Source organism: Lemur catta, chromosome 4 (genome assembly GCF_020740605.2).
Source record: "Lemur catta isolate mLemCat1 chromosome 4, mLemCat1.pri, whole genome shotgun sequence".
Taxonomy (NCBI): Eukaryota; Metazoa; Chordata; class Mammalia; order Primates; family Lemuridae; genus Lemur; species Lemur catta.
The window spans coordinates 106,994,309-107,021,958 of NC_059131.1; the positions used below are offsets into that span (position 1 = coordinate 106,994,309).

At 35.4% G+C, this 27,650-nt stretch overlaps 1 protein-coding gene and 1 pseudogene across 3 annotated transcripts in view; both read left to right on the plus strand.

The window, feature by feature from the left end:
* UBE2K (ubiquitin conjugating enzyme E2 K) overlaps positions 1 to 26,482 on the plus strand; it is a 65,681-nt gene extending 39,199 nt beyond the window's left edge. For all 3 annotated transcript variants that reach the window (XM_045550553.1, XM_045550552.1, XM_045550554.1), the window contains 4 exons: positions 8,717 to 8,799; positions 18,769 to 18,868; positions 21,739 to 21,867; positions 22,156 to 26,482. In XM_045550553.1, the coding sequence (XP_045406509.1) occupies positions 8,717 to 8,799; positions 18,769 to 18,868; positions 21,739 to 21,867; positions 22,156 to 22,230 (387 nt within the window). In that variant the 3' untranslated portion in view covers positions 22,231 to 26,482. The remainder of the gene's footprint in view (positions 1 to 8,716; positions 8,800 to 18,768; positions 18,869 to 21,738; positions 21,868 to 22,155) is intronic.
* On the plus strand, positions 2,094 to 2,939 carry LOC123637379 (annotated as a pseudogene).
* Positions 26,483 to 27,650: the final 1,168 nt, after the last annotated feature.

Here is a 27,650-nt window from a genome sequence, read left to right on the forward strand (position 1 = left end):
GGTGAATTTGGATCACCTACCAGTATCGGGGTGCCTATTATTCTGTTGCTTATGTACATCTATTTTCTGATAAGGCTGGTTGATTATTTCTTATTGTGGTAAAATGTACATCACATAGAATTTACCATTTTAACTATTTTTAGGTATACAGTTCAGTGGCATTTAAATATATTCACATTGTTGTGCAACCTTCACCACCATCTATCTCTAGAACATTTTTATTTTCCCAAACTGAAACATTAGGTGATGCTTCCCTGTTACCCCTGTTCCCAGCTTCTGGTAACCACTATTGTATTTCTGTTCCTATGAATTTGAATACTTTGGGTACCTCACTCATATAAGTGGAATCATACAATATATTGTTATTTTGTGTCTGGCTTATTTTACTTAGCATTATGTTATTAAGTTTTATCCATGTTGTTTTTTTGTTTGTTTGTTTTGAGACAGAGTCTTGCTCTGTTGTCTGGGCTACAGTGCCATTGGCGTCAGCCTAGCTCACAGCAACCTCGAACTCCTGGGCTCAAGGAATCCCGCTGCCTCAGCCTCCTGAGTAGCTGGGACTACAGGCATGTGCCACCATGCCTGGCTAATTTTTTCTACATATTTTTAGTTGTCCAGCTAATTTCTTTCTATTTTTAGTAGAGATGGGCTCTTGCTCTTGCTCAGGCTGGTCTCGAACTCCTGAGCTCAAACGATCTGCCCGCCTCGGCCTCCCAGAGTGCTAGGATTACAGGTGTGAGCCACAGCGCCAAGGTTTATCCATGTTGTAAGCATGTATCAGAACTTCTTTGTTTTTAAGGCTGAATAATATCCATTGTGCATATATTACCACATTTTGTTTATCCATTCAGCTACTGATGGACATTTTTTTTAATGGAAATATGGAGGGAGGAAGGAAGAAAAGAGCCCTAGAGGGACTGCTCTCAACCACAATATTTTTACTATTAAATAATGATAATAGCATCTGTCACTTGTTTTGTGCTAAGAATTTAATATGCCTTTCCCAAAACAGTCTTTGTAACTAATAAGTGAGAGAACTGAGGCTTAGAGCTTAAATAGAACCCAGACTCTATATGGCTCTGATAGGCCCATGTGTTAAATCACTGGGATCTACTTCTTTGATCCTGATAAGGAAGAGTTGAGGGCAAAATCTCTGAAACATGAATATGACTCTACCAAGAACAATCAACCAGAGTTCAAATCTTACTTTTTCCATTTAACTGCCTTTTTCATTTTAGAAAAGTTATATAATCTCTGTGCCTCAGTTTCCTCATCTTTAAAATCTTTTCATAGGGTTATAAAGATTATAAAAGTTAATCCATTTAAAGAACTATATTTCAATAATTGTATGAACATTTTTCACATTTTTAACATCTCTGAAATCAGGATACATATTTCAGTGGATGGCATCTCATAATTGGCAGAGTTTTTTTTCTTTCTTAAAGGTACATAAAATAATGGTGTCTTGAATAATTGATGGTGCCTGAGATTTATTGGAATATGAAACTTAGAAGTGTCTGGCACATAGTAAACACTTGGTAAGCGTCAACTAGCATTAATCAGTGACTACCACCCCAAGAGGCCCTTTCCAAAGCAGTCTGTTGGCTTCCCTTTGTAACAACATTTTAAAATACAATAGCATTGACACTTAAATGTTCTCTATAAATTAAAATTCTCATACATTGCTGGTGGAAATGTAAAATATTGTAGCATCTTTAGAAAACAGTTTGGTCAAAATGCTAAACATAGAGTTGCCTTATGACCCAGCAGTTACATTTCTAGGTATCTACCCAGTAGAAATAAGAACATTTGTCCACACGGTAACTTATACACAGATGTTCATACCACCACTATTGATAATAGCCAAAAAAGTAGAACCAACCAAAAATGTCATCAACTGGTGTGCATGGATAAATAAAATGTGATATATGTGATATATCCACACATTTGGTTGTAAAAAAGAATGAAATACCAATAAATGCTACAACATGTATGAACCATAAAAACTTTATGCTAAATGAAAGAAACCATAGTTTTTCCTCTGCTTGGCTTCCTCTTATTGGGAAAGTTCAGGCTGAACATTTGGTGAATACTGCCTCTGAAAGAGCACAATCACTACACTTATGGCAGGGATTTTGCCCTCAGTAGTCCAGAGGCCCTCATGTAGACTATAGATTGTGACAAAAGGTGTGACAGATTGGATTCATCACAAATTTACTAAGTCAAGAATTCCAGATAAAGTCTTTCAGCCATCACCTGCAGATCATGAAAAATATGCTGGAGATCCACAGAACCCTCATAAACTACATATTTGTTAACCAGAATAAAAGTACAAAAAGACGTCCATATTGGAAAAAAGATACAATAAAGAGGCTTAGATTAGAAAAAGCACATACCCCTCAAATTCATGGTATCCCCTCAGTGAATGCAAAACTGAAAGTGGTTAAACATTTGACAAGAATCAAGCCCCTGGTGGCTCACGCCTGTAATTCTAGCACTCTGGGAGGCCAAGGCGGGCAGATTGTTTGAGCTCAGGAGTTCGAGACCAGCCTGAGCAAGAGCAAGACCCCATCTCTACTAAAAATAGAAAGAAATTATATGGACAGCTAAAAATATATAGAAAAATTAGCCGGGCATGGCACAAACCTGTAGTCCCAGCTACTCGGGAGGCTGAGGCAGGAGGATCGCTTGAGCCCAGGAGTTTGAGGTTGCTGTGAGCTAGGCTGATGCCACAGCACTCTAGCCTGGGCAACAGAGTGAGACTCTGCCTCAAAAAAAAAAAAAAAGAATCAAGCCCCTGAAGATGCCACATGACCAGCAGAAGAGGTCATGTCTAACACGTGCCTGAAGAGCACTGGGGAATTAGTAGTGCAGTGGCATCTGAAACCTATAGAGCAGAAAGCAATTAAGTCCTAATGCCAGAGCAGCTTCAAATTAAAAAATGCAAATCCTTTTTAAGACAGTGAGAATGTGTTTTCATTAAAATATATTTTTTAAAAAAGAAACCAGACACAAAAGGCCTCATATTATATGATTTCATTTATACGAACCATTGGAAAAGGCAAATTTGTAGAGACAGAAAGTAGATTGGTGGTTGTTTAGGGATGAGGGAATGGTGAAATGACTGCTCATGGTTACAGGGTTTCTTTTTGATGTGATAAAATAGTAAAAAATTAGATTGTGGTGGTGGTTGCACAAGTCTGTGATTATACCAAAAGTTATGAAGTTGTACATTTTAAGTGGGTCAGTTATGTCTCAGTTGTCTCATTAAAGGTGTTGCCTCTATAGTGTATAATAGCTCCAATGTAGTTGCATAGTGGTGGCTCTGTTTTAGGCACTTTGACCTATTATTTCATTTAATCCTTGAAATAACTGTTTTATTAAACTCATCCTCTCCCCCCACCCCCTTTTTTTTGAGACAGGATCTCGCTCTGTTGCCCGGGCTAGAGTGCAGTGGCATCATCCATTTCTCACTGTAACCTCAAACTCTCGGGCTCAAGCAATCCTCTTCCCTCAGCTTCCTGAGTTGCTATGACTATAGGTGTGCACCATCATGCCACACTCATTTTTAAATTTTTTGTAGAGACAGGGTCTCACTATTGCCTATACTAGACTGGTCTCAAACTCTTGGCCTCACGTGATTCTCCCGCCTCAGCCTCCCAAAGTGCTAGGATTACAGGCATGAGCCACTGTGCCTGGCTAGCCCCCCTTTTTTAATAAAATGAAGAAAATGGCCTCAAACTGTAAGAACTGAAGTATGTCTGATGTTTTTGCTACTATCTCATGTTGTCCCTAAGGCCACTACTATCCTAATTCCAGCCATTCTGCTAGGAGGTAGCTTTGAGATTTAGAAAGGTCTTCCTTTAGTAAACCCTAGTTTGTCTCCCTGTGGCTTCAACCAGTTTGTCATAGCTGTAATTTAACATTCTGACTGGCAAATACAGTGGAAAGAATGGGGAATATTTTTGTATATTGCTGAATTACATGTTCACATGTGTTTGGACTCAGATTTAATTTTAAGTCTTATTATGAGGTAAAAATATCAAAATTACCTGATTATATTTGCTTGTACTGTCATTAATACTGCTAAAATTTGAGAAAAGATTGGAAACTTAAACTTATCTTAACATCAGATTTATTTCTAAAAAGAGAAAATATATTTTTGAATCATCTGAAAATAATACAGAAGGAATTCGATTTAATGCATATAACCAATACTGTTTCTAGAGTTAAATTGTAATGTATATTCTGTTAATTAAAAAAATGTTAAATTAGTCAAACTCTAGCTCAATGATTTGTCCTATTATATATTGGAGATTAGGTTGGAAATTTTCCTCTTTGTCCTGGATGTTACAAACATACTTTTATATGCAAGATTTTATATAAATACTAATGCTAATAATCTTTAATGAGCATGCCCACCTGTACACACATTTAAAATAAAATAGCATTTTCTTTTGTATGATGAAAGAATTGAAGCTGGTTTAATAATGTAATATCCTTGAATTCTAATCTTAAAACTGGAAGTTCCCCATGGAAATACAAACTCACATCTACCATGAAGTAGAGCTGAAGTGTTCGTTAAACTAAAGAGTGAATGAAATGTAGGATGCATCCTGTAGAAGGAGATAAGAATACTGATGATGCTCTACCAATATTGATAATTAAGAATAGTCCGCTTTGTTTCTGTCTGGGAACATTTATTAAATAGTATCTATTGTGTACATAGGGTTCAGATTTTTTTTTTTTTTTTTGACACAGAGTCTCACTCTGTTGCCCGGGCTAGACTGCCGTGGTGTCAGCCTAGCTCACAGCAACCTCAAACTCCTGGGCTCAAGCAATCCTCCTGCCTCAGCCTCCCCAGTAGCTGGGACGACAGGCATGCACCACCATGCCCGGCTAATTTTTTATGTATATGTTTTTAGTTATCCAACTAATTTCTTTCTGTTTTTAGTAGAGATGGCGTTTTGCTCTTGCTCAGGCTGGTCTCGAACTCTTGACCTCCAGCTATCCTCCCGCCTCGGCCTCCCAGAGTGCTAGGATTATAGGCGTGAGCCACCGCACCCGGCCTATGGTTCAGATTTTTGTTTTTATTTCTTGAGTGCTTCCTAAAGCTAGTGAGTGTTTTGAAGTTCCCAGATGGAGATAATACTAGTTTTGTATGTGAAAATAAGGAGACTTGAATTGTTATTAATAAGCATTTTAGTCATGTAAACCATCCCATATATGTTTTATAATCAGAGTTAAATATGACTCACATAAGTCATTAAAAGTGTCCATTGTATTATTACTTGCTCTTATACTTAGGCCTTTTAATTCAAGACAGAGATAGTAGGACCATAGGAGAAAATGGTAGAATACAGTGGATATGAGTTAGGTATAAAATAATAGGACAATATTTTGGGATGCATGTGGATACTAATTGGTAACATTAAGGCTTGAGGAAGGCAGAGAGAACCTATGAAAGGAGTTAATGGATGATGAAGAACATGAAGGAAGAAAGAAATAAGGGATAAAGAGAGGTAGACCACACAAAAACTGCTTATAAAACAGTTACTTATATCTATACTGGTGGATAATGAAGATAATGTAGAAGATTAAATTCTTTATTGGATCATGTGCAAATTCAAGATTTCTTCCTAACTATATATAGATTATAGCACAAAGTAAAAATTAGTTTAATAATAATATCCTTGATGCGGCATTTCCCTGGTTCTGCATATGTATCCACAGAGAATCATGAATAGAAGATGTTATTTTCTTTTCTCACTTCTCTCCCTCCCCCGCCCCAAGACAGGGACTCACTCTGTAGCCCAGGCTAGAGTAGAGTGCAATGGCACAATCATAGCTCACTGCAACCTCTAATTCCTGTGCTCAAGCGATCCTCCCGTCTCAGGCTCCCGAGTAGCTGAGACCGTACAGGCACACGCCACCATATTCCAGGCTTTTCTTTTGTGGAGACGAGATCTCGTTATGCTCCCTGGGGTCATAGCTCAACTGTAATCTTGAACTCCTGGGCTCAAGCAATACTCCTGCCTCAGCCTCCTGAGTAGCTAAGGCTGCAGTAGGCACCACCATGCCTCACTAATTTTTAAAATAGTTTTTGTAGAGATGGGGTCTTTCAGTGTTGCCTAGGCTGTTCTCAAACTCTCGGGCTTAAGTGAACCTTGGCCTCCCAAAGTGCTGGGATGACAGGTATGAGCCACCATGCTGGCCAGAAGATCCTTCTTTTAAAAGCAAGATATAGTTCATACGTCCTGAGATCACTTGACTAAACCATAATCCTTGTGACATCTTCAATAGTAATTTCAATTCTGTTTTCCAGTCTTGTTGAAAATATTGAACCACTTTATTTTAAAGTTACAAAATGCTATGGTTTGTGTTATTGAAGTTATAGCAGTTATTTTATATCTTTATCCATTAAATTCAGTGAATGGTAAATATAGGTTGACTCTTTTAATCTGAAAATCCAAAATCAGAAATGTTCCAAAATCCTAAACTTCTTGAGTGTGGATTGATGCTCAAAGGAAATTTTGCTCATTAGAGGATTTTGGATTTTCAGATAAGAAATATTCAACCTATCTATATTAAGGTGTGAATTTTGTGCTTTCATCTTTATTTTACCTGCATTGTATTTGAGAGAAATACTATTTAGCCCTATAATAATATGTTTACCGTAACGTTAAGTGCACATTCATTTATTTTGAGGCAGTGTTAGATATTGGGAATGCTCTAGGAAGCAGGATGGATATAGTGCCTTTTAGGGAAGAGCAGACAAATAAGGCAGAAATTATGGAAGTGTAATCAATACTGTAGCAGAGGCAACTACAGAGTGGATAGGAACAGATCAGGAAGAAGTGATCTGGAAGCTGAAACTTGAAGGATAAGTAGGAGTTAGCCAGAGGAAGAAGAGGTGTGTTATTTAGAAAACAAACATGCATGAAAGCCCAGAGGCAAAAAAAATTTTTTTTGAATATGACTTTTTGACTAGGAGAGTAGAATGTGGAATGGAGGTAAGAGTTGAGATTTGAGGGGTAGGCTAGGGCCAGGTTAAGACTGTGGGCTTACATAAAGGGAATGAGCAGTCATTAAAGGGTCTTAAGCAGAGTAGTGACACAAATCAGATTTGTTTTAAAGGGCTGTCTTTAGATTCATTGTGGAGAATAAACTGGAGAGGACAGAACAAAAGGTAATGAAGTCAGGAGACTTTATCACCAGTAACCCAGGAGAAGAATAATAGTCTCCTTTAATGCAATAGTGGTTCTGTGGATACAGAGAAGTGTGGTATCATTGAAAGCAATAAGATTAGTTATTTTGAGAATAAAAAAGGATCAAACAGTGAGAATGAAGGAGTGGAGAGTATCCTTTAAGTTTTAGATGTTTTGAAGCCATTGGTGACTTAAAGTGCTTCTTCAGATTGAGTATGAGTTAGCGAATGGATAGGAGGTGAAGAAGTAGAGACAGGTGCAGGTAGTGTAGACATACCAAGAAATCACAAGAAGAGAAAAACAGAAACTATTTACCGTCTTTTCTTAAATAGCTCAGATTTGGAGCACATATTGAAGAGTAGTTTATAAAAAATGCTTAGAACATTACTTGGCACATGGTAATTAATCTATTAGGTGTTAAAGAATTTGGGTTTAGGTGGTCACTGCCATATGCATCAATAATAATAGTAATAGTAATAAAGGTCCTCCAAAAGCTCATGAGTAAGAGCTGATGAGCTTGATTTCATTTAATGGTGGTCTGATAGAGTTATCATTTTCACTTGTTGATTTATTAGTTTTCCATGCTAAGACAAATAGTGAGATGATAAGACTTAGAATCTGGCTGGTGCGGTGGCTCATGCCTGTAATCCCAGAATATTGGGAGGCCAAGGTGGGAGGATCGCTTGAGCCTAGCAGGACCCAATCTCTACAAAAAATAAAAACTAGCCAGGTGTGGTGGTAGCTACTTGGGAGGCTGAGGGAGGTGGGAGGATCACTTGAATCTAGGAGTTCGAGGTTGCAGTGAGCTAAGATCATGCCACTGCACTCCAGCTTGGGTGACAGAGACTCTGTCTTCAAAGAAAAAAAGACTTAGAATCTGGAATCAGATTGTGTGAGTTTGCATTTTGCTCTGTTAACTAGCTATTTGATTTTGGGTAAGTTTCTTAAACTCCAAACTTCATTGTCTCTTCAGTGCCTGGGACATATTAATAGGTCTTAAAATATTTTTTAAAAAGAAATTGAGAAAAATTTCTACAGAAAAATTGATATTACAGTCACTTACTACTTGTGCTTCCATGTATTGATTTTGCTTACTTTTTCCTTCAAACCTATTCTGTACTCTTCCTCACACTAAGAAAGGTGCCTCTTATTATCTATATTTTGATTTTATGTACTACCTTATTTGCCCAAATGGGTTTTAGTCTTTGTTATATTTTTCAAAGCAGCTAGCATTATGCTAGGTAAATTGTAAGCTCCTACTAATTGTTGGGTTTGTTTAAAGGTGGAGCATTTATTAAAAGGTTTAAAAAGAATTTATGTCAGTGACAACATTCAGCTTATGGAATGCTTTGTCTTCTACACCCTTCTGTTTACATTGGCAAAATTGATGTAATAGAAATATAGATTTTTTTTTTTGATTTGAGGATTTCATTTTCTTGTAGTTCTACATAAACTATATATGTTTCCTTTCTGTTAACTTAAAAACTTAAGTGTGCTTTGTATTCTAGGTCCGGTTTATCACTAAAATATGGCATCCTAATATTAGTTCCGTCACAGGGGCTATTTGTTTGGATATCCTGAAAGATCAATGGTAAGAGATTCTGAATTCACCTTCTCTCCAAGATTATAAGAATGTTAAGTGTCTAATTGCTTCAGAACATATATTATACTTTATCTTATTTGGGCAGTAACTTTATAAAATCCTTTAAGTACCTAATTGAAAATATGTTACAATTGAGATCACAATCTATATTTAAATAGAGACGTGTTAGATAATGTCAAATTCTAGCTTTACATTTAGAAAAGTCTTGGATTTCATTTGTTACTTTGGTAAATTTGATTCTTACGCTATCTCAGCAAGATATTTTTGAAAGATTTAAAAAAGTAAGTATTAAAGTAGTCATCTCCCACTTAGATGGAATGTAAGCAACAAAATTGTTAGAAGTTGTGATAATTGAGCACAGTTAAGGTTCTCAGTTTCCAACAAGGGGAGTCTTTGTAGGTGATATGTTCATTTGCATAGTAGCACTTTATAGTACTTTCACTTGGTTTGTCTGATTTGATCTTAGCAGCATAGTGTTTTAAGAATTCCTACTCTGGAGCCATCAGGTTCAAATCTTATCTCTGCTGTTTAGTAAGCTGTGTGGTCATAAGCAAAGTTTGTGTGCCTTAGTTTCCACATCTGTAAAATGGGGTTAATACGTACTTCAGAGGGTTAAGAGGATTAAATAAGTGGTTTTATGTAATTCTTTTAGAATAGAGCCTGGCATATGCTAACAGTGATAAAGACGATAGTTGGTATAGACAGAGATAGGTGTTACTTATTTAGCACATTTTTTAGTTGGATAAACTAAGACAAGAGATATAAAATGACATTGACATAGGAGAATACAATAAAATTGGAAGAGATTGAGTGACAATATGTTGTGACCTTTTACTCTGATCTTACTCTTTTAGAGAAGGAATAATGGAAGAAAATAGAGTAACAATTGCTAAGAATACATGGAGCCAAGACTATATTTATTGGGCCTATTCTGTCTGCCTAATTTTCTAAAAATTATATATTATTGTCGGTACTAAATTTTTAAGCTATGTTTTTGATTTGTTAAGAAAGGAGAAGTACCTAAAAAAGATGAAACAGGAATGACAACATTTAGTGTATGGGTAATTTGATTTACTTAGTAACTGGATGAACAGACTAGACTTGCTGGTTTTGTTTTCTTTTTCCATTCTAACAAGCATGTCTGAGTAAATCCTGTTTCTCTTGGGATGTAGTTTCTTGATCTATGTTCCATACTGTCAAACATTGAACAGGGTGGGATAGACTTTATCTTCTGTCAGTCACTCTTCTGATTTGTGACTTTTGCCAATTTATCGAACTTCTAGGCTTCAGTGTTTTTATCTATGAAGTTATCTCCAGGGCCCCTTATAGCTCTATGATTCAATGATATGAATATATATTTGCAGTATTAGAGATACCATACTTTTTTCATTTGGCCTTCAGTACTTTGGTTTTTCTGTTCTTCCCTTTCTATGCTCATTCCCAGACTAGTTCTTAAGTAACTAGTTCTTCCTGGATATCCTGGATCTTTGTGCTTTAGAATGCCTCAGGGATACTTCTTGGATCTCTACTCCTTTCTGTCTATACTCACTTCCTAGGTGAGCTCATCTCACTTCATACCTTCCCATTGTATGCTTCATATGCATACATTTATCCTTCCTGAACTTCATACTCCTATCCTGCTGCCTGCTTAACATCTGTACTTGAATATGTAATGAACATCTCAAATATTTCTCAAAACGGAACTGATAACTAACCTAAAGCCTGCATCTTCATATAGTCTTCCCTTTCCATGTTACTGGCACCTGTGTCCTTGAATTTGCTCTGGCAAAAACCACATCATGATATTCTGTACCCTGTCTACAAATCTGTTGGTGAAACCTACAAAATCTTATCAGTGGCTTTACTACCACCCTGGTCCAAACACATTACCTCCTGCCTGGATGATTGCATTAGCCTGCCTCCCTGCTTCTGACTTTGCCCTACTCAGGCTGTTCTCAACAGCCAGAATGGAACCTTAAAAACAAATAAAGCTTGCAGACTAAAACTTTCCACTGACTTCTCTTTTTGCTCAAAGTTAAGCCAGTTACTACGTCTAATTATCTCCCTATAGCTAGTTCAAAGATAATTGTGTGTGTATATATAGGGCGAGAACTGGAATTTTTATACCAAAACATTTTTTAAATCAACCATTCCCATTTCCTAAGGCAGGTGAATAGTCTTGTTTCATATCTGTACGGTTTTATTTTATTTAAAATATCGGGGAAGAGGTCGGTAGGGGAATGAAGGATCAAAAAATTACCTCTGGGGTACAACCTCTGGGTACACTAAAGCCCTGACTTCACCACTATACAAATCATCCATGTAACAAAACACCACTCGTACCCCCTAAATCTATTGAAATTAAAAAAAGAATACTGAAAACTATCAAAGACACATCAGATAAAGTAGGTGAGACTGGATATTCATGGAGTCATCTCTCCCTCCCACCAGCTTTACTGAAGTATAATTGACATTTAGTGGATATCTGTTTAGCCTTCAGAAAGAACTGGAATTTGATATAGAGAAAAATATAGGCTAGTAATCTTAGGAAAAATAAATTGCATAAACATCAAATAATTTGAGGCAAGTATGCTACAAAATAATTGCTTAATCTTTGTGGTTTTGTTTGGGTTTTTTTTTGAGGCAGTCTCGCTCTGTCACATAGTCTGGAGTGCTGTGGCTTCAGCCAAGCTTGCAATAACCTCAAACTCCTGAGCTCAAGCAATCCTTCCTCAGCCTCCCAAGTAGCTGGGACTGTAGGCATGCACCAGCATACCTGGCTTATTTTTTTCTGTTTTTAGTAGAGATGTGGGTCTCGCTCTTGCTCAGGTTGGTCTTGAACTCCTGACCTCAAGCAGTCCTCCTGCCTTGGCCTCCCAGAGTGCTAGTATTACAGGCATGAGCCACTGTGCCTGGCCTAATCTTGGTGTTTTATATTAATGCATGTAGGGGTGTTGATTTACCATTATTAATATTTAACAACTTATTTTAATTTGGTTTATCTCTTAACTCCACAACTACCCTATGTGTAAACTATTTTCTGATGTTTTTCCACTGACTGAAGGTATCTGTTTGGGGAAGAAAATGACAACATGTAAAAATTTCAGTCAGTGATACTGTCCTTCCAAGAGACACTTATAGGCACTAGAGAATATCTAGATGGTCAATAAGCTATGGTCAGCATGGTAGTCACCAGGGAAAGGCAGATTAAAATCACAATTAGATACCACTATATACCTGTAAGATACACACCTCATGCATTGCTAGTAAGAATATGTATAGCTCAACGACTTAAAACCAGTAATATCTACCAAAGCTCAACGTACATCTTCAGTATGGCCTAGCAGCTTCACTCCTAGGAATATATCCAAGAGAAATGAATGCCTGTTTTTATCTTTTATAAAAGCCTTGTGTAAAGGCTAGGTGCTGAGGCTCACACATGTAATCCCAGCACTTTGGGAGGCTGAGGCAGGGAAATAGTTTAAGGCTAGTTCAAGACCAGACTAGGCAACATAGTGAGACCCCATCTCTATAAAAATAAAAATTAAAAAAATTAGCCGATGATTTCAGTCGATCTGAAGTGGTATAACAAAAATTTTTTTAAATGAGAAAAAAAAAATCTAGCTGGGCATGGTAGCATGTGCCTGGAGTCCTAGATATGGGAGGCTGAAAATGCTCTATATATTGATAGAGTGGTGGTGACATGAGTATATACTTAATGCAAAAATTCATCCAGCTATACAGCATCTTACTCTGTTTATACGTCAGTAAAAAATTATAATAGTTGGTACAATGATGCAGGCATATAGATAGTCCCAGCTACTCTGGCGGCTAAGGCAAGGAGGATAGCTTGAGCCCAGGACTTCTGGGCTGTAGTGCCCTATGCCAATTGGGTGTCTGCACTAAAGTTTGTCCTCAATGTGGTGACCTCCCAGGAGTGGGGGACCACCAGGTTGCCTAAGGGGAGGGGTGAACTGGCCCACATCAGAAACGGAGCAGGTCAAAATTCCCATGATGATCAGTAGTGGGATTATGCCTGTGACTGCCGCTGCCCTCTAGCCTCAGTAACATAGTGAGACCCTGTCCCTTAAAAAAAAAAAAAAAATTAATAAAAAAGCTGCCATTCTCTTCATGTAGCATTCAGTGTTTTGAATGAACATGGAATAATTATTGATGATCTGGTGGAATACTTAATAAAAGTCAGTCAACAGTATGAACAATTCACATGATTCTACATAGTAAGGCCCTGTTGAATCCTTGTGAATAAATAATTAAGTAGCCATATTAACTATGCTTTATTGATTTGAGACTTGACAGCAGTGCGAGGTGGCTCAGCCCTGTAATCCTAGCACTCTGGGAGGCCGAGGCGGTAGGATCCCTTGAGTTCAAGAGCTCAAGACCAGCCTGAGCAAGAGCAAGACCCCATCTCTACTAAAAATAGAAAAATTAGCCGGGCGTGGTGGCACACACCTGTAGTCCCAGCTACTTGGGAGGCTGAGGCAGGAGCATGACTTGAGCCCAGGAGTTTGAGGTTGCTGTGAGCTAGGCTGACACCACGGCACTCTAACCCAGGCAACAGAGTGAGACTCTCTCAATAAAACCCAAAAAAACAGAGAGACTTGAGAAAAATTAATTTACTGAAAATAGATTTATGAGGTATTGTTTTATTCATATTATCTAATAAAAATTAGCTAACACGTTTTGAAATTTCATACTCCTACTTGACTATTAGGATTTGTTTTAATAGATTTAAGCTAATTTTATACACTGAATCCTACAAATCTCAATACAATATGGATTTAATCAGAATTTTGTGAAAAGAATAAGTGGAATCAGGCCGGGCGCAGTGGCTCACGCCTGTAATCCTAGCACTCTGGGAGGCCGAGGCGGGTGGATTGCTTGAGGTCAGGAGTTCGAGACCAGCCTCAGCAAGAGCGAGACCCCGTCTCTACTAAAAAAAATAGAAAGAAGTTATCTGGCCAACTAAAATATATATATAGAAAAAATTAGCCAGGCATGGTGGCGCATGCCTGTAGTCCCAGCTACTGGGGAGGCTGAGGCAGTTAAGATCGCTTAAGCCCAGGAGTTTGAGGTTGCTGTGAGCTAGGCTGACGCCACGGTACTCACTCTAGCCCCGGCAACACAGCGAGACTCTGTCTCAAAAAAAAAAAAAATAAGTGGAATCAAAAATTGTTTTCAGTTGTATACTTTTTCACAGTACTAAATTTAGATTTTAAAATTAATGTACCAGCCTGAGCAAGAGCAAGACCCCGTCTCTACTAAAAATAGAAAGAAATTATCTGGCCAACTAAAATATATATATAGAAAAAAAATTAGCCGGGCATGGTGGCGCATGCCTGTAGTCCCAGCTACTCAGGAGGCTGAGGCAGTAGGATCGTTTAAGCCCAGGAGTTTGAGGTTGCTGTGAGCTAGGCTGACGCCAGGGCACTCACTCTAGCCCGGGCAACAAAGCAAGACTCTGTCTCAGAAAAAAAAAAAAAAAAAAGAAATTACTGTAGAGCAGTCCACACACATTTCTTTCTTTCTTTTTTTTTTTAAGCCAATGCTCATTTACCAACACACATTTCTTTATACCATCAAAGATTTAGTTTCTGTGGTATTTAGGGTCAAAAGAATAGGTTTTGTTTTGATACTAATTTTCTTACAATGAATTATTTTTAAAATATCATTGTTTATCATTGATTTGTGTTTAGCTTTTTAAAACTTTGTATTTAAATTTCTTTTTAGCCAACTGATACTTAATGGTTTATAAACACTCCTCAAAACATTTCATGAAAATTTTCAACCAGGCAGAAAACTGATGACTATACCTTTTTCTCTTCGAGATTGTTATGAATTGAATCTAAAGTTATAGTTCCAGATTTTTTCCCTCAATTTTGAGGGTGGACTATTCTTTTTAATATGTTTAACTTTAGCTTCTTAATTTTCTGATTCTTGATGTGGTAACCCTAAAGGTCTATAGTTTGTAAGTCTTGGCAATAGGAAGATACTGCAAGTAGAGGAGGTACAAAGTATTTATAGGTACAGAGTATTCATAAGTTCTTATAAGAATCTCTAAGGGAAGAGCTTATCACTTTAAAATTTAAAAAATATTTAGTTGTAAAATACACATAGCATAAAATGTACCATGTTAACTGTTTTTAAGTGTACAGTTGAGTAGTGTTAAATACATTCTCATTGTTGTGCATCTGATCTCCAGAACTCTTCATCTTGCAAAACTGAAACTCTGTACTAATTAAAGCACAATTTCACATCATCCAGTTCCTACCCCCACCCCTTGGCAGCTACCATTATACTTTCTGTCTAGGTACCTCATATTAGTGGAATCATACAGTATTTGTCCTTTTATATATGGCTCTTGTGTCTGACTTATTTCACTCAGCATATCTTCAAGGTTCATCCATTGTGTAGCATGTGTCAGTATTTTCTTCCTTTTTAAGGCTAAATAATAATCCACATATATAGACATATACAAAAGGTAAAACATTTTTTTTATCCATTCATCCTTCTATGAAAACTTCACTTGCTTCCACCTTTTGGCAATTGTGAATAATGCTGCTTAACAATTTTTTTTTGATAGTAGACATCGGTATTGGATGTGAGGCTTTATCTCATTGTGGTTTTGATTTGTGTTTCTCTAATGGTAAGTGATGTTGAGTATCTTTTCATGTGCTTATTGGCCCTTTGTGTATCTTTTTTGAAGAAATGTCTGTTCAAGTCTCTTGATCCCCACCCCCCTTTCTTTTTTTTTTTGGTGAGACATGGTCTTGCTCTATAGCCCAGGCAGTGGGCTATATAGTGCAGTGGCGTCATCATAGCTCACTGCAACCTCAAACTCTTGAGCTCAAACAATCTTCCTGCCTCAGCCTCCTGAGTAGCTGGGACTACAGGTGTGCACCATCTCACTTGGCTAATTCTTTAATTCTTTGCAAAGATAGTATCTTGTTATAGTATTCAGGCTTGTCTCAAATTCCTGGCCTTAAGTAATCCACCTCAGCCTTCCAAAGTCCCAAGTTTACAGGCATGAGCCACTGTGCCTGCCTGCCCCTTGTCCATTTTTTAGTTGGGTTTTGTTGTTTTTTGAGTTGTAGGAGTTCTTTATATATTCTATTAATAGATACTAATCCTTTATCTGATACATGATTTGGAAGTATTTTCTGCCATTCTTTGAGTTGCATTTTCACCCTGTTGATTATGTCCTTTGCACAGGAGATTTTTAAGAGAAGGGATCTCACTCTGTTGCCCAAGCTGGCCTCAAACTCCTGGCTTGGGCAATCCTCCCACCATAGCCTCCTGAGTAGCTGGGACTACAGGTGTGCATGCCACCACACCAGCTTGCACAGAAATTATTAACTTTGATGTAGTGTGGTACAATTTTCATTATTTCTTCTTTTGTTTCCTATACTTTTGATCTTATATTCAAGAAATTATTGTCAAATCTAATGTCATGAAGCGCTTTACCTGCATGTTGTCTTCTAGTTTTTTAGCTCTGACATTTAGGTCTTTGATTCATTTTTTAGTTAATTTTTATATAAGGTCCAACTTCATTTTTTTTTCTTTTCTTTTTTTTTTTTTTTTTTTTTTTACTAAATATGAGACCTGTCAATATTATTTTTTTTTTTTTTTTTTTTTTTTAAGAGATGAGGTTTCACTCTGTCGCCTAGGCTGGAGCATAGTCATGTGTTCATAGCTCACTGCAGCCTCCAAACTCCTGGGCTCAAATAATCCTCCTGCCTCAGCCTCCCAAAGTGCCGGGATTACAGGCCACTGTACTTAGCCAACTTCATTCTTTTGAGAGATTAACATTTGCATAGAAAAGTGTTCCTTGCTTCATTGAGGTATATATAAGGCTACCTATGTGATGGTATGAAGGACTTATCCAGATTTATAAGTTTTTATTAATAGATACTTTTACATGCTTTCATGTTTTTATTGCAAGTTAAAATAATTATTGTGAGCTTAATTGTTTTAGTATGAAATACTTCCTTTGAGTGAAAATTTATCTTCACTATGCAGGTAAATTTCCTTAAATAATTAATTAAAAACTAAATGACTTAAGATTTTATTTAATGCTATGGATTTTAACATTAGGTTGCTTAAAAAGTCCAGGGATGTTATCAAGTCAATTTAATTGTTGTATTAATATATTCCATTCGTTATATTTTGTCTTTTTATCCCTTTTTTTCTTTTTCATGGTTTGTTAGCTTTGTGCAGACACATCATCTAGGCAGCTTTTAATGTATATGTGCCTTTAAACATTCTCTTTGAAATTCACTATCAAACTATCATAAATTAGAGTAGGGTACTCTTAATAAAGAAAGCATTTCCCCATTGTTACTGTCATAATGGATAGACAAAAATGAACATTGGAGGATTGAATTTGACTTTTTGTTTTGACTTCTACCCTAAAAGAATATTATCCATATTAAAGATGTTACAGCTGTTGGTTGAAAATAACTTGTGTAAGGTCTTATGAAATTTAGGACGTTGGTCGAGAAAAACAAGTTCCATTTTTGCAGCCCTGTTTCAGCATTAGAAATTTCCATTACATAAAACTTAGCCTTTTGACAAGCTTTAAAAATCTTATTTTCTTTTAAATGCTAGTTTAGCATTTCACCTAATTTTTAAGCATCATTACCAATCTTTTTCCCATTCATATAGCTTTGTAAAAGGATAAATTGATCAATAAAAATTTTGATTCTAAGAGCATTTTTTTTAAAAAACCATTTATGGTGTTATTTTTCTCTAATATATAAAATATAGACCTTTGGATGTTGTACCGACTTAATCTCATTGGTGTAGAACAATCTTTCTCAATTAGCTTAAGCTGTGATTAACAGTATTTCTCAAACATTAGTGTGTATCAGAATCACTTGGCATACTTATTAAAATATCCCCAGAGTTTCTGATACAGTATATCTGAGATGGGGAGAGCTTTGATTTCTTACAAGTTCCCAGGGATGCTGATGCTGCTGTTTGGGGGAGCAACACTTTGTGAGACCCATTGCCTTAAGACATCCATTATTGGTAATAAATTCGCTATTGCCTAAGCATCTAAGGTGGTCTTGTTTATGTACCATGCTTGGGAAAATTGAGAAAATAGTCACTAAATAATTTTCTCTGTTCTGTGGTTCAAATCAGGAACTGAGTTGAAAAAAATCTGATTTAGAATTATCTAATTTGCATGATAAAATGGCATACTGTTTTCCAATATTTTCAGTATGTCAACATTATATTTATAAATATTTCAATATTAATTGATGTAACAAATTTTAATAGAAATGCCAGGAATCATTGCTAGATAGGTAGATACTCTTTTCTAGATAAATATTTAATATTTGCTTTATAAAAATATTTTCCTTGCAAATACATTTAGAAGCATTAACTAATATATTTTAAGCAAAAAATATGCCCTGTTACAGAATATTAAGGAATATTTTGAAAATAAAGGATATTTGCTTGATAATATTTTGTTTTCAAGAGTGCCATTGAAAGAAAGTTCCACAGGTTATTAATACTAATAGTTTACCACATTATATCTAGAGAAATGGATAAAAAATAAGTTAGTGGGTAAAGCTAACAAGAATGATATTGGCAGGGGGTTGGGGGGGCAAGGGCAATATACATAACCTAAACTTTTGTACCCCCATAATATGCTCAAATAAAAAAAAATGATATTGGCAATAGTAAGAAAAAAGCAAGGAAAGTTCAAGATGGGATGATTTGTGTTAAGAAATTGGCTAATTGTAAATTAAAAGACAAATTTATAGGCAGATATATAAATATAAATTTCTATAAACTAATTCCATAATTAAAATAAAATTCTAAATAGCTTTCATCTCCACTAGTTTTTTATGTTTTATTAAAAAAATACCCACTTTGCTTTTCCCATGCAGAGCCTTCTTAACTGGGATATTTTCATATTTTGAATTTTAGGGCGGCAGCAATGACTCTCCGCACAGTATTATTGTCATTGCAAGCACTGTTAGCAGCTGCAGAACCGGATGATCCACAAGATGCAGTAGTAGCAAATCAGGTATGATGGCTGCTTTTGAAAGACTTTCTTACACTATGTCTGAGTCTCTAATCACTTTAATAGTTTGTGATGTTAACACATACTCTCTTGAAACTAAATTTGGAAATGGTTTTCTTTCTTGTGGTAAGGTTATTTTGTCAGATATAATACTGAAAACTAAATTTACTGATTTTTAAAATGGTACTTTAATGGGGTATATGGTAGATGCTATTTTCCTAACATGAAAATTTCCAAACACCTACAGTCAAAAGAATTACTCAGTGAACACTCATGTACCTACCATCTAGATTCTGTGATTAACACTTTACTACACATGCTTTATCCTGTGTGTATCCATCTATCTATCCCTCCATTCAATGATGATCCCTTCTTGGTGATAATTTTAGTCACTGCCTACCATGGCACTGACATAGCACTGTAAAGTTTCCAATGACTTTGTAATTTGTTGAATGGAATAAATATTTTTCAGTTCTCATCTTGGATCATTCTAAGGCAAGGGATTAGCAAATTACATACAGCCAAACTGGCTGGTTTCTGATGTATTACCCTCTTCTCTTGCCGTCCTTATAGTTGGTCCTTATTTCCACAGGTATTTCTTTTCTTTCTCCTTTTTAAATGTAGTCCCTCCATTTTGACCTTGTTACCTTTATTTTCTCTTATATACACTCAGCTGTATGATCATATCTATAATGATGTACCACTTGTACATTGATAAAATGTTTAGAATTGACCTCTCTCCTGAGCAGAAGGGCCTGTTTGGAACCTCACAGTTCTATCTGAATGTTTCTTGGATACCTCTGCCTAACGTTGCCAAAACTGAATGCATAATCTTAAATCCTGCAAACCTGTTCATTCTTCTTTGGTACCATCACCAATTTAGTTAAATACCTAAGTTACAGCATTTGGAGTTCTCTATGTCTCCTTTTATCCTATTGATACCATTCCCAGTATCTCTCTGTCACTATGTTTTACATACTTTGATTGCCATAGGTCACATTTTCAAAATATTTCTCATTTTGACTGCTCTGATAGATCTCCCATTTCTCAGCCTCTTTCTTCCTTCCCCTATCTTCGACATTGATATCAATTAGTTTTATAAAGTATAAATATTTATTTTACTTTATTACTAAAAACTTTGATGGCTCTGCTATCACCTATACTCGAGTCTAAATTTCTTCAGTTTTCAGAGTTTCTCCATGATATGAACTGTCTACAAACCTAGTTGCATTTCCTATATTCTTATATTCTTCAAACTCATGCTTTTCCAATAATTGCATGCATTTGTACATGTCATTTTGTCCAGTCTGTCATATGTCTTTTACCTTAGGAAACTTTGCCTCTTAGTAGATTTCTTTATTCTGTAAGATTTTAATTTTTAATTTACATATTATCTCTTCTGGGAAACTGCTCTTCTTCCTTTCCCTTGAAGATCTGTTTACTTCTTGTTTTAGGTATATATCTTTGTTAATATGTTCTATTATTTCTCCCAAGAGTGCTTGGAATTATGGTTTTTCTTGATTAATATATGTGCTGTTTATTCCTGTTTGTTAAAGGTTGGCTTGAGTTCCAGCTTTGATTTTCTGTTTAGTTTTAAGCCTCACAGGTTGAGGTTGGACTCAAAGATTTCTTCTAGCTCCTAAAATAGTTCAATAATTTGACCTATTTCCTCGTTATGAATTAATGGTAGAAACGAAGTCTGTCATTTTAATATGTAATAGATGCTTATCTGTCTTAAAATATTAAAAATGTATAAAGTACTTTAAAAAGAAATATTAAAATGAATAGTTACTGTTAATTTATACTTTGCTTTAATAAGCAACCGTGGTCCAAGAGTATTTGAGAATAAATTTACCTCTTACCAGTGCATATTTGAAGTCTTAACTTTCAAAAGTACTCTATTGTGAGTTCATAATCATCTCAAAACATGTTATGTTAGGATTTTCTTTCTTTCTTTCTTTCTCTCTTTCTCTCTCTCTTTCTTTCTCTCTCTCTCTTTCTCTCTTTCTTTCTCTCTCTCTCTTTCTCTCTTTCTTTCTCTCTCTTTCTCTCTCTCTCTTTCTTTCTTTCTTTCTTTCTTTTCCCTTTTCTTTCTCTTTCCTTTCCTTTTCTTTCTTTTTTTTTGAGACAGTCTCACACAACCTCCTAGGCTCCAATGATCCTCTTGCCTCAACCACCTGAGTATCTGGGGCTACAGGCGGGCACCACCACGCCTGGCTAATTTTTTCTATTTTAGTAGAGATGGGATCTCCCTCTTGCTGAGGCTTTTCTCGAACTCCTGAGCTCACGCCATCCTCCCACTTCGGCCTCCCAGAGTGCTAGAATTACAGGTGTGAGCCATGGTGCCCAGCCAATAAGTTAGGACTTTGGATGTGAAGTTTCCCTCAATCACTGTACACTATTATAGCTCTAACAAAAGAAGAAAATACAGTTGTATTCTAGCCTGACCTGTAGTTAATACAAAAGCTGGTCACATTGATTAGCTAATGTCCACATAATTTTACAAGCTTATAATTCTGTAGTTGGTTGTATGTTTGTTGCTGCAGAGTTTAGATACCTGTGATACCTCACTGCACTTAGTCTTAGTTTTTGCTAATTATATTTTTTGAATTTGGAAATTAAAGTGGATTAATGTTAATTATCTTTTGGTTTTGTTTCAGTTTTTTGTCAACACAACTTGTGAATCAGAGCTTCAGGTTAAATAGTCTTTCTTGAGTGACATAACTTGTCTCTAATGGAAAAGGAATCACATTTTAAATGTAAATTTGTTTTATTTGGAAAAAGAAGAGTCTTAGGTAATTAAGAGTTGAGATACCATATGAAATATTATAACCATATTGTCATGTCAATCCATTTTTTCCCCCTTCATATAGTACAAACAAAATCCTGAAATGTTCAAACAGACAGCTCGACTTTGGGCACATGTGTATGCTGGAGCACCAGTTTCTAGTCCAGAATACACCAAAAAAATAGAAAACCTATGTGCTATGGGCTTTGATAGGGTAAGTACATGATACTTTGAATTTGTTATATTGATGAATTTAAAACCATTGCTGCAAATCCTTGGCTGACAAAAAGTGGTTTTGAAAATAAGAAAATCTAATTTTGATAAACAAATTTTGTTATTAAAATCAGTGATTTTTCTTTTTGCTGAGTCCAATCATTGATTTTTTAGAAGCTTACATACAATGCAAATACAAAGCAACTTAAAGAATAGACATAAAGTGTGATTTCTCAATATAAATGTTTTCTTGAGATTTTATTTTTTTGTCCCCTTTTCTTCTCTACAGAATGCAGTAATAGTGGCCTTGTCTTCAAAATCATGGGATGTAGAGACTGCAACAGAATTGCTTCTGAGTAACTGAGGCATAGAAAGAGAGCTGCTGATACAGTCAAGCTTGCCTCTTCTTGAGGAGCACCAACATCTGTTATTTTTAGGATTCTGCATAAATTTCTTTTAAACTGGCATTCTTGCCTAACAATGTTATCTAGGCACCATTGGAGACTGAAAAAAAAAATCCCTGCTCTGTAAATAAAGCTAATTAAACGTCTGTGTAAATTTAAAAAGGGGAAATACTTTAATTTTTTTTCTTACTTAATAGTGTAAAAATTCTTTGAGCTAAGCTAAAACCATGGAAAAACATGCTACTTTAGTGTTTAGCAGTGTACCAAGACTAGCAAGAGTTTGCTTCAGGATTTTGTTGAATAATTAAGATAATATTTTGAGTGTGTCAGGGCCATTCAAATTGTTGGTGTTGCATCACAGCTACCTTAACTGTTTTTAACATGGATCCTTTGTGCCTGTGAATTTACTTGCATGCTTGTACTTGACTTCTTAGGATGGGTAGCTGAAAAGACCACCATTTTAAGCATTTGAGAATTCTTAAATATGAGATTTATCCAGAAATGAAGATGGTGACCTATTCAGAGCCTTTTTGTCCTTTGTCAACAGACTGGGACACCATATCTATTTTTCCTCTCTTACCACACACAGCTAATATTCTAATGGTAAATTTCTCTGTATTTGGTGGGGAAATGTGCCAAGGGACAGTATCCCTTGCTCCATTTTTAGGTCATAGGTTTGAAATGTTTTGTCACAGTTCTTCAAATACGCTTAAAATTTTCCTATGTAAGTAAGTAATAATGTAAAAATGGAGCCACCAATTTTATTTCTTTTGCAAAAACAGTAAATGCTTGACATTGCAGTATTCCCAGACTTAATGAAAGAACCCAACTTAGTTTTTCAGTGAATTTGACGTATATTTTTAAACTGATGAAATTTTTCTTTGAGAACTGGCAAGGATACAATCAACTGTTTTCAGTAGTTTTTAGCCTAATTTTGGGCTTTATAGAGATTGCTTTATTGGATACTTTAAAAGTCACTGTTGCTTGCACTTCCCCATATTGACACATGAAAGCTGTGTTGGTGTTTTCCTGTACATACTTCAAATGCACATAGGAATAGAAGTGTGTTATAAATTTAGCTTTCTTTATGATGTTTCTGATAATATGAGAATTGAAAACTCTACCTTCTCTTGTACATAGTCAGACTTTCTATTTGTATTAAAGTTAACATTTCATTTTAAGTTCAAAGTTTGAAAATTATTAGTTTGCAAGCTCAAACACTAATGTGACCATTTTATGAAGGTTGAAGTGGATTTATGCAGGCAGTTCTATACGTAGAAATACAATTCTTTTTACATTTTCAGGACCAATGCAAAATAACAAAAATGTAATGGAATCAGAATGAATTAAACTAAGGCTGTATATTGAAAGTCATATTATAAAAGGTTTGCTTTCTTCAAGTGTTATTTATCTTAAGTTATAATCGTTAAGTATTTGGAAAATAATTTTTAAACCATAAAGTTAGCATAACTTCATTTGACTTCTCAATAATCTTGATACTAGAAGCAATAAAAGAACCATTATTAAAGATATTGTAATATTAAAGATGTGAGGGTTCTTCCAAAAATTTGTAAGGCTTTCCTAAGTACTAGTTAACTCTTGTAGTTGATATTATTGCATCCTAAACACAAGTTGCTATCTTTCCCCCTGTATGTTTGCTTAAGCATAAATCTTTATACAATCACCTCCTTTTATTGCTGTAGTTTAGTTATTTTCTAAAGATGCCAAAGGAAACAAGATTTTTCTTTATTTATTTTAAATATTTGAAACCTTGTACTTTTCTTTGTTTTGAAGTAAGGTGGGATTGTGTGAAAATGTGGACAGTTTTTCTCCATTTTTGGTTAGAATTAATTTTTTCTTCGTGGAAGGTGGTTTGGTAATATTAGTAGTATTTGAATTTTTTAAAATATCAAACACATCTACCCAGTTTATTTTTTGCCTATATTATCAGGGTGTATTTAATTGTCCTGTGGTTAGACAAAGGAGAGAGAGCTCAGAGCTTACTAAAGGTCAAACATTACATACTTTGCTCTTGGAGGCAGCTATATCTTGCTTTGATTTTTATACACATAGCACCATAGGGTATCTGTTCATCTAACTACACTTCAGCATCCCCAGTGCCGAGGAAATAGGAAAGTACAATATGTGTATTTGGTTTAAGAGGTTCTCCATAATGGATTCTTCCTTATAAAAACTCACTTACCTCATTTACATTTAATGTGATCATCTTTTTTTTCCTTTCTGGTATATTTCCCACTGTACTTCTGATTTTTTGTTTCTGCTTTTCACTTCTCTGCAGGTATTTAGTTCCCCAGACATCGGAACTAAGGCAATTGCTTTTTTCCTCTAGTCTTAAATGTGTTTGGAAAAAGTTCAAGCCTAGGGAAAAAGTACGCTGGTGGAGATTATTTTTATAGTTCTCAGTATTTTAGGATTTGTTAGTTTTAAAAGCCTCAAAAATTATATTTGGAAAAAATATAGTAAAATCCCATTTTATTATAATCAGGCCTGTTTCCTAAGTATGTGCCTAAGTTTTAAAAGAAGAAATAATTAGCTATAAAGTATTTCAGTACAGATTACTGAATGAGCAAGTGAATAGCAGTTAGTGACCCAAATAAGTATACAATAGTATATAAAAATATTTAAGGAACTTGGTACTAAATTAGATGCTCTGAGTTGACTCCCCAAAATGTTTAGAATTGTGGCTGTGGTTTACTTAAACACATACCATGTTCAAGGATATATAAACATTTGGAGTCTTCAGTATTTTGCTTTTGAGGAGAGTAATCTATGAAATGAAAATGACTGATTTTTTTTTCTTTTTTTCTTTTTTTGGAGTATTTCACATTTGTGATTGTTGGTGGCATTTAAAACTATGCAAAATAATTCTTTTTAAGTATAAGAAAATTGGCAGTTAAAATGGATTTTGATTATTTATGCACTACAGAATGCAGCATATTGTATTACTGTCTAGACTGCTTAATAAGTTTACCAATGTGAGACGTAGATCTTGGATATAAGTGTATGCCTGATTTGAGCTTTTAAAACTCTGCAGTAGGAGTATGATAATGGTTTCACAATCCTATGTAAGAAAACAGGAAATTAAGAATTTTTGTTGTTGTTTTAAAGATTTAAGATAGATTGGGGCAGGGAAGAGCTGGAGCCAGGTATACCTTCTTGTACATAGATGGGAACAAAACAATGTTTAGATGTGAAGAAAGAAGCTGTTTACAATTAACTTTATTTCATGGACTTTTACAAAATGATGTTGTATTAATCACCCTTTCTAGTTCAAGGAATTTCAATTCCAGGGTACAGACCATTGATTTAAAAATTTGCATTTCCATTCTTTCAGTAACATTTAAAAATAAATGCTTGCCATCAGCCAGTTGCTGTCACTGGGAAGAAGGCAACTTGAAGTATTTACTGATAAATAGCCTTTATTCCCAAGTGTGACTTTTCTTCGGTGTCTACATATTATGTCACATGTTCTATTTGCACTGTTTGCAATATAGATGAAAAATCTTGTGGCATAGGGGTAGGGGAGTGTTAGTATCTCCCTTGTTCTGTTTGTTCTGTTACTGCTTTATTGGACTGATCTACCCTCATAAACCTGCAGTCAGCACCTAAATGTAAGTTGTGAATGTGTCACCTTTTGCTTGGTGGTTTGAACCATGCTGCTATATAAAATCAGGTGTGGCACAGTTTGTGTAGTTTGATTTTAAGGGTGAGTGGATAGAAACCATTGTACTGTGCTGTTAACGATCCTTGTCTGCTTGCTGTTACCTACTTTTTACAGGCATCATAATAAAAGCTAGACTATTTCTTTGGGGGGAAAGAGACTTATTTAATGTAATTTAAAGACTTTTCCAATAGAAAATGAAATATTATTGAAAATGATATCTATTTTTTAGCTTTCAGCAATTGATGGTGCTTTGTTGTGGTGTCTGCTGGAAGTCTACTGCCATTATAGGGAACCTTGCTTGTTAGCTTCTCTAGATCTCTATTCTAAACAATCTGTTAGTGATGATAAATTCTGTAGGAGGATCTTTTCTGAGCCGTTAACTTCCTGTAAGGGGTATATGGGTGGGTTACCAGAAATACCATTGCAGCAGGGTGGGTGAAGGGTTGGGTATTTGTCTTGAGAATTAAAAACTACGGAACACTTTTGTACACAACTGATTTTTTAAAAAATAAACACATTTTTAAAGATGTTGAATTTTCCCCCCTTATTGGGAATTCTTAAAAATAAATTCATGCATGTTTCCCCTTGAAAATGGTTTATATCTTATTTCTGGGTACTCATCTCTGGACAAGCAGTTAAGTAGTACTATTTATTCTGTTTTTATATATGCACACAAGATCTTTCTGGAAAGTTTGCATGGTACTGTAGAAAGGACTTTGAATTGTTTCATAAAATTCTGGGTTTTAATTCTAGTTTTCACTGAAGATCTCTGAGCCTCAATTTCTTCATCCAGGTAAAATATTTGCCCAGTACTTTGCAGCATATTTGTAAAGATAAGATGAAATGATGTAGCTGTAACAGTACTTAATGTATTTTATAGATATTAATATAACACTAAATCTTGGCTAAACTATAAGAGGATTACTTTGTTCCAACCTGAAACCAACAGGATAGCTTGTTTGAAAGTAGTTCTGGCTTGGCAAAGTCGTCAGGCTCTGTTAAGTCTGATTGTTTCAAAGGTCTCATGATTGGGAATTATCTGTGTATTGACCCTTCCTCCATTTATACTGATACAGAAGAGGTTACACTTGTCAGAGTTTGTACTACTTATTTTACATGGCAAAACTGGTTGTGTCTTTAGGGTATTGAAACGAGTTCACAGCAGGCCTGTAAGTTCCTGATGCCTGGAGATGCAATTGTGAGCAAGGCTGGATCTTTTGCTAATTTTATTTTATTTTTCTCTTTAATTGCTTATCTTCTCTGTATTCCAATTTTAGTATATGTGCTACTGAAGCAAGCACATGGATCTTTTAAGTATCACAAATCAAAGATAACAAATGGAATTCAAGTGAACTCTCAGGTCCTAGCAATGGATAGTCAAACTGAAAGGGCAGCAAACACTTGGTACATGTTTTGTTTGGATCATCAGAGAATCAGTTTTTGAGTGAGTAACATGAAAATTAAGAAGGTTCACCTTCTTAAGATGTTATAGGGATAAAATCAAAATGCAAAATTTTATAAGAAACAAAGGATAATTGTTTATTGAGGTGATTATTAGCATGGTTGATTTTCTTCAAATTTTTTTTCCCCCAAATAAGCATTCATTGCTTTTTAAAAATCAGCAGTAGGAAAGAGTTCATAGTGAAAAAACTATGTATGATTGATTCTCTTCCTGCTTCTAGTATTCCGTAGAGA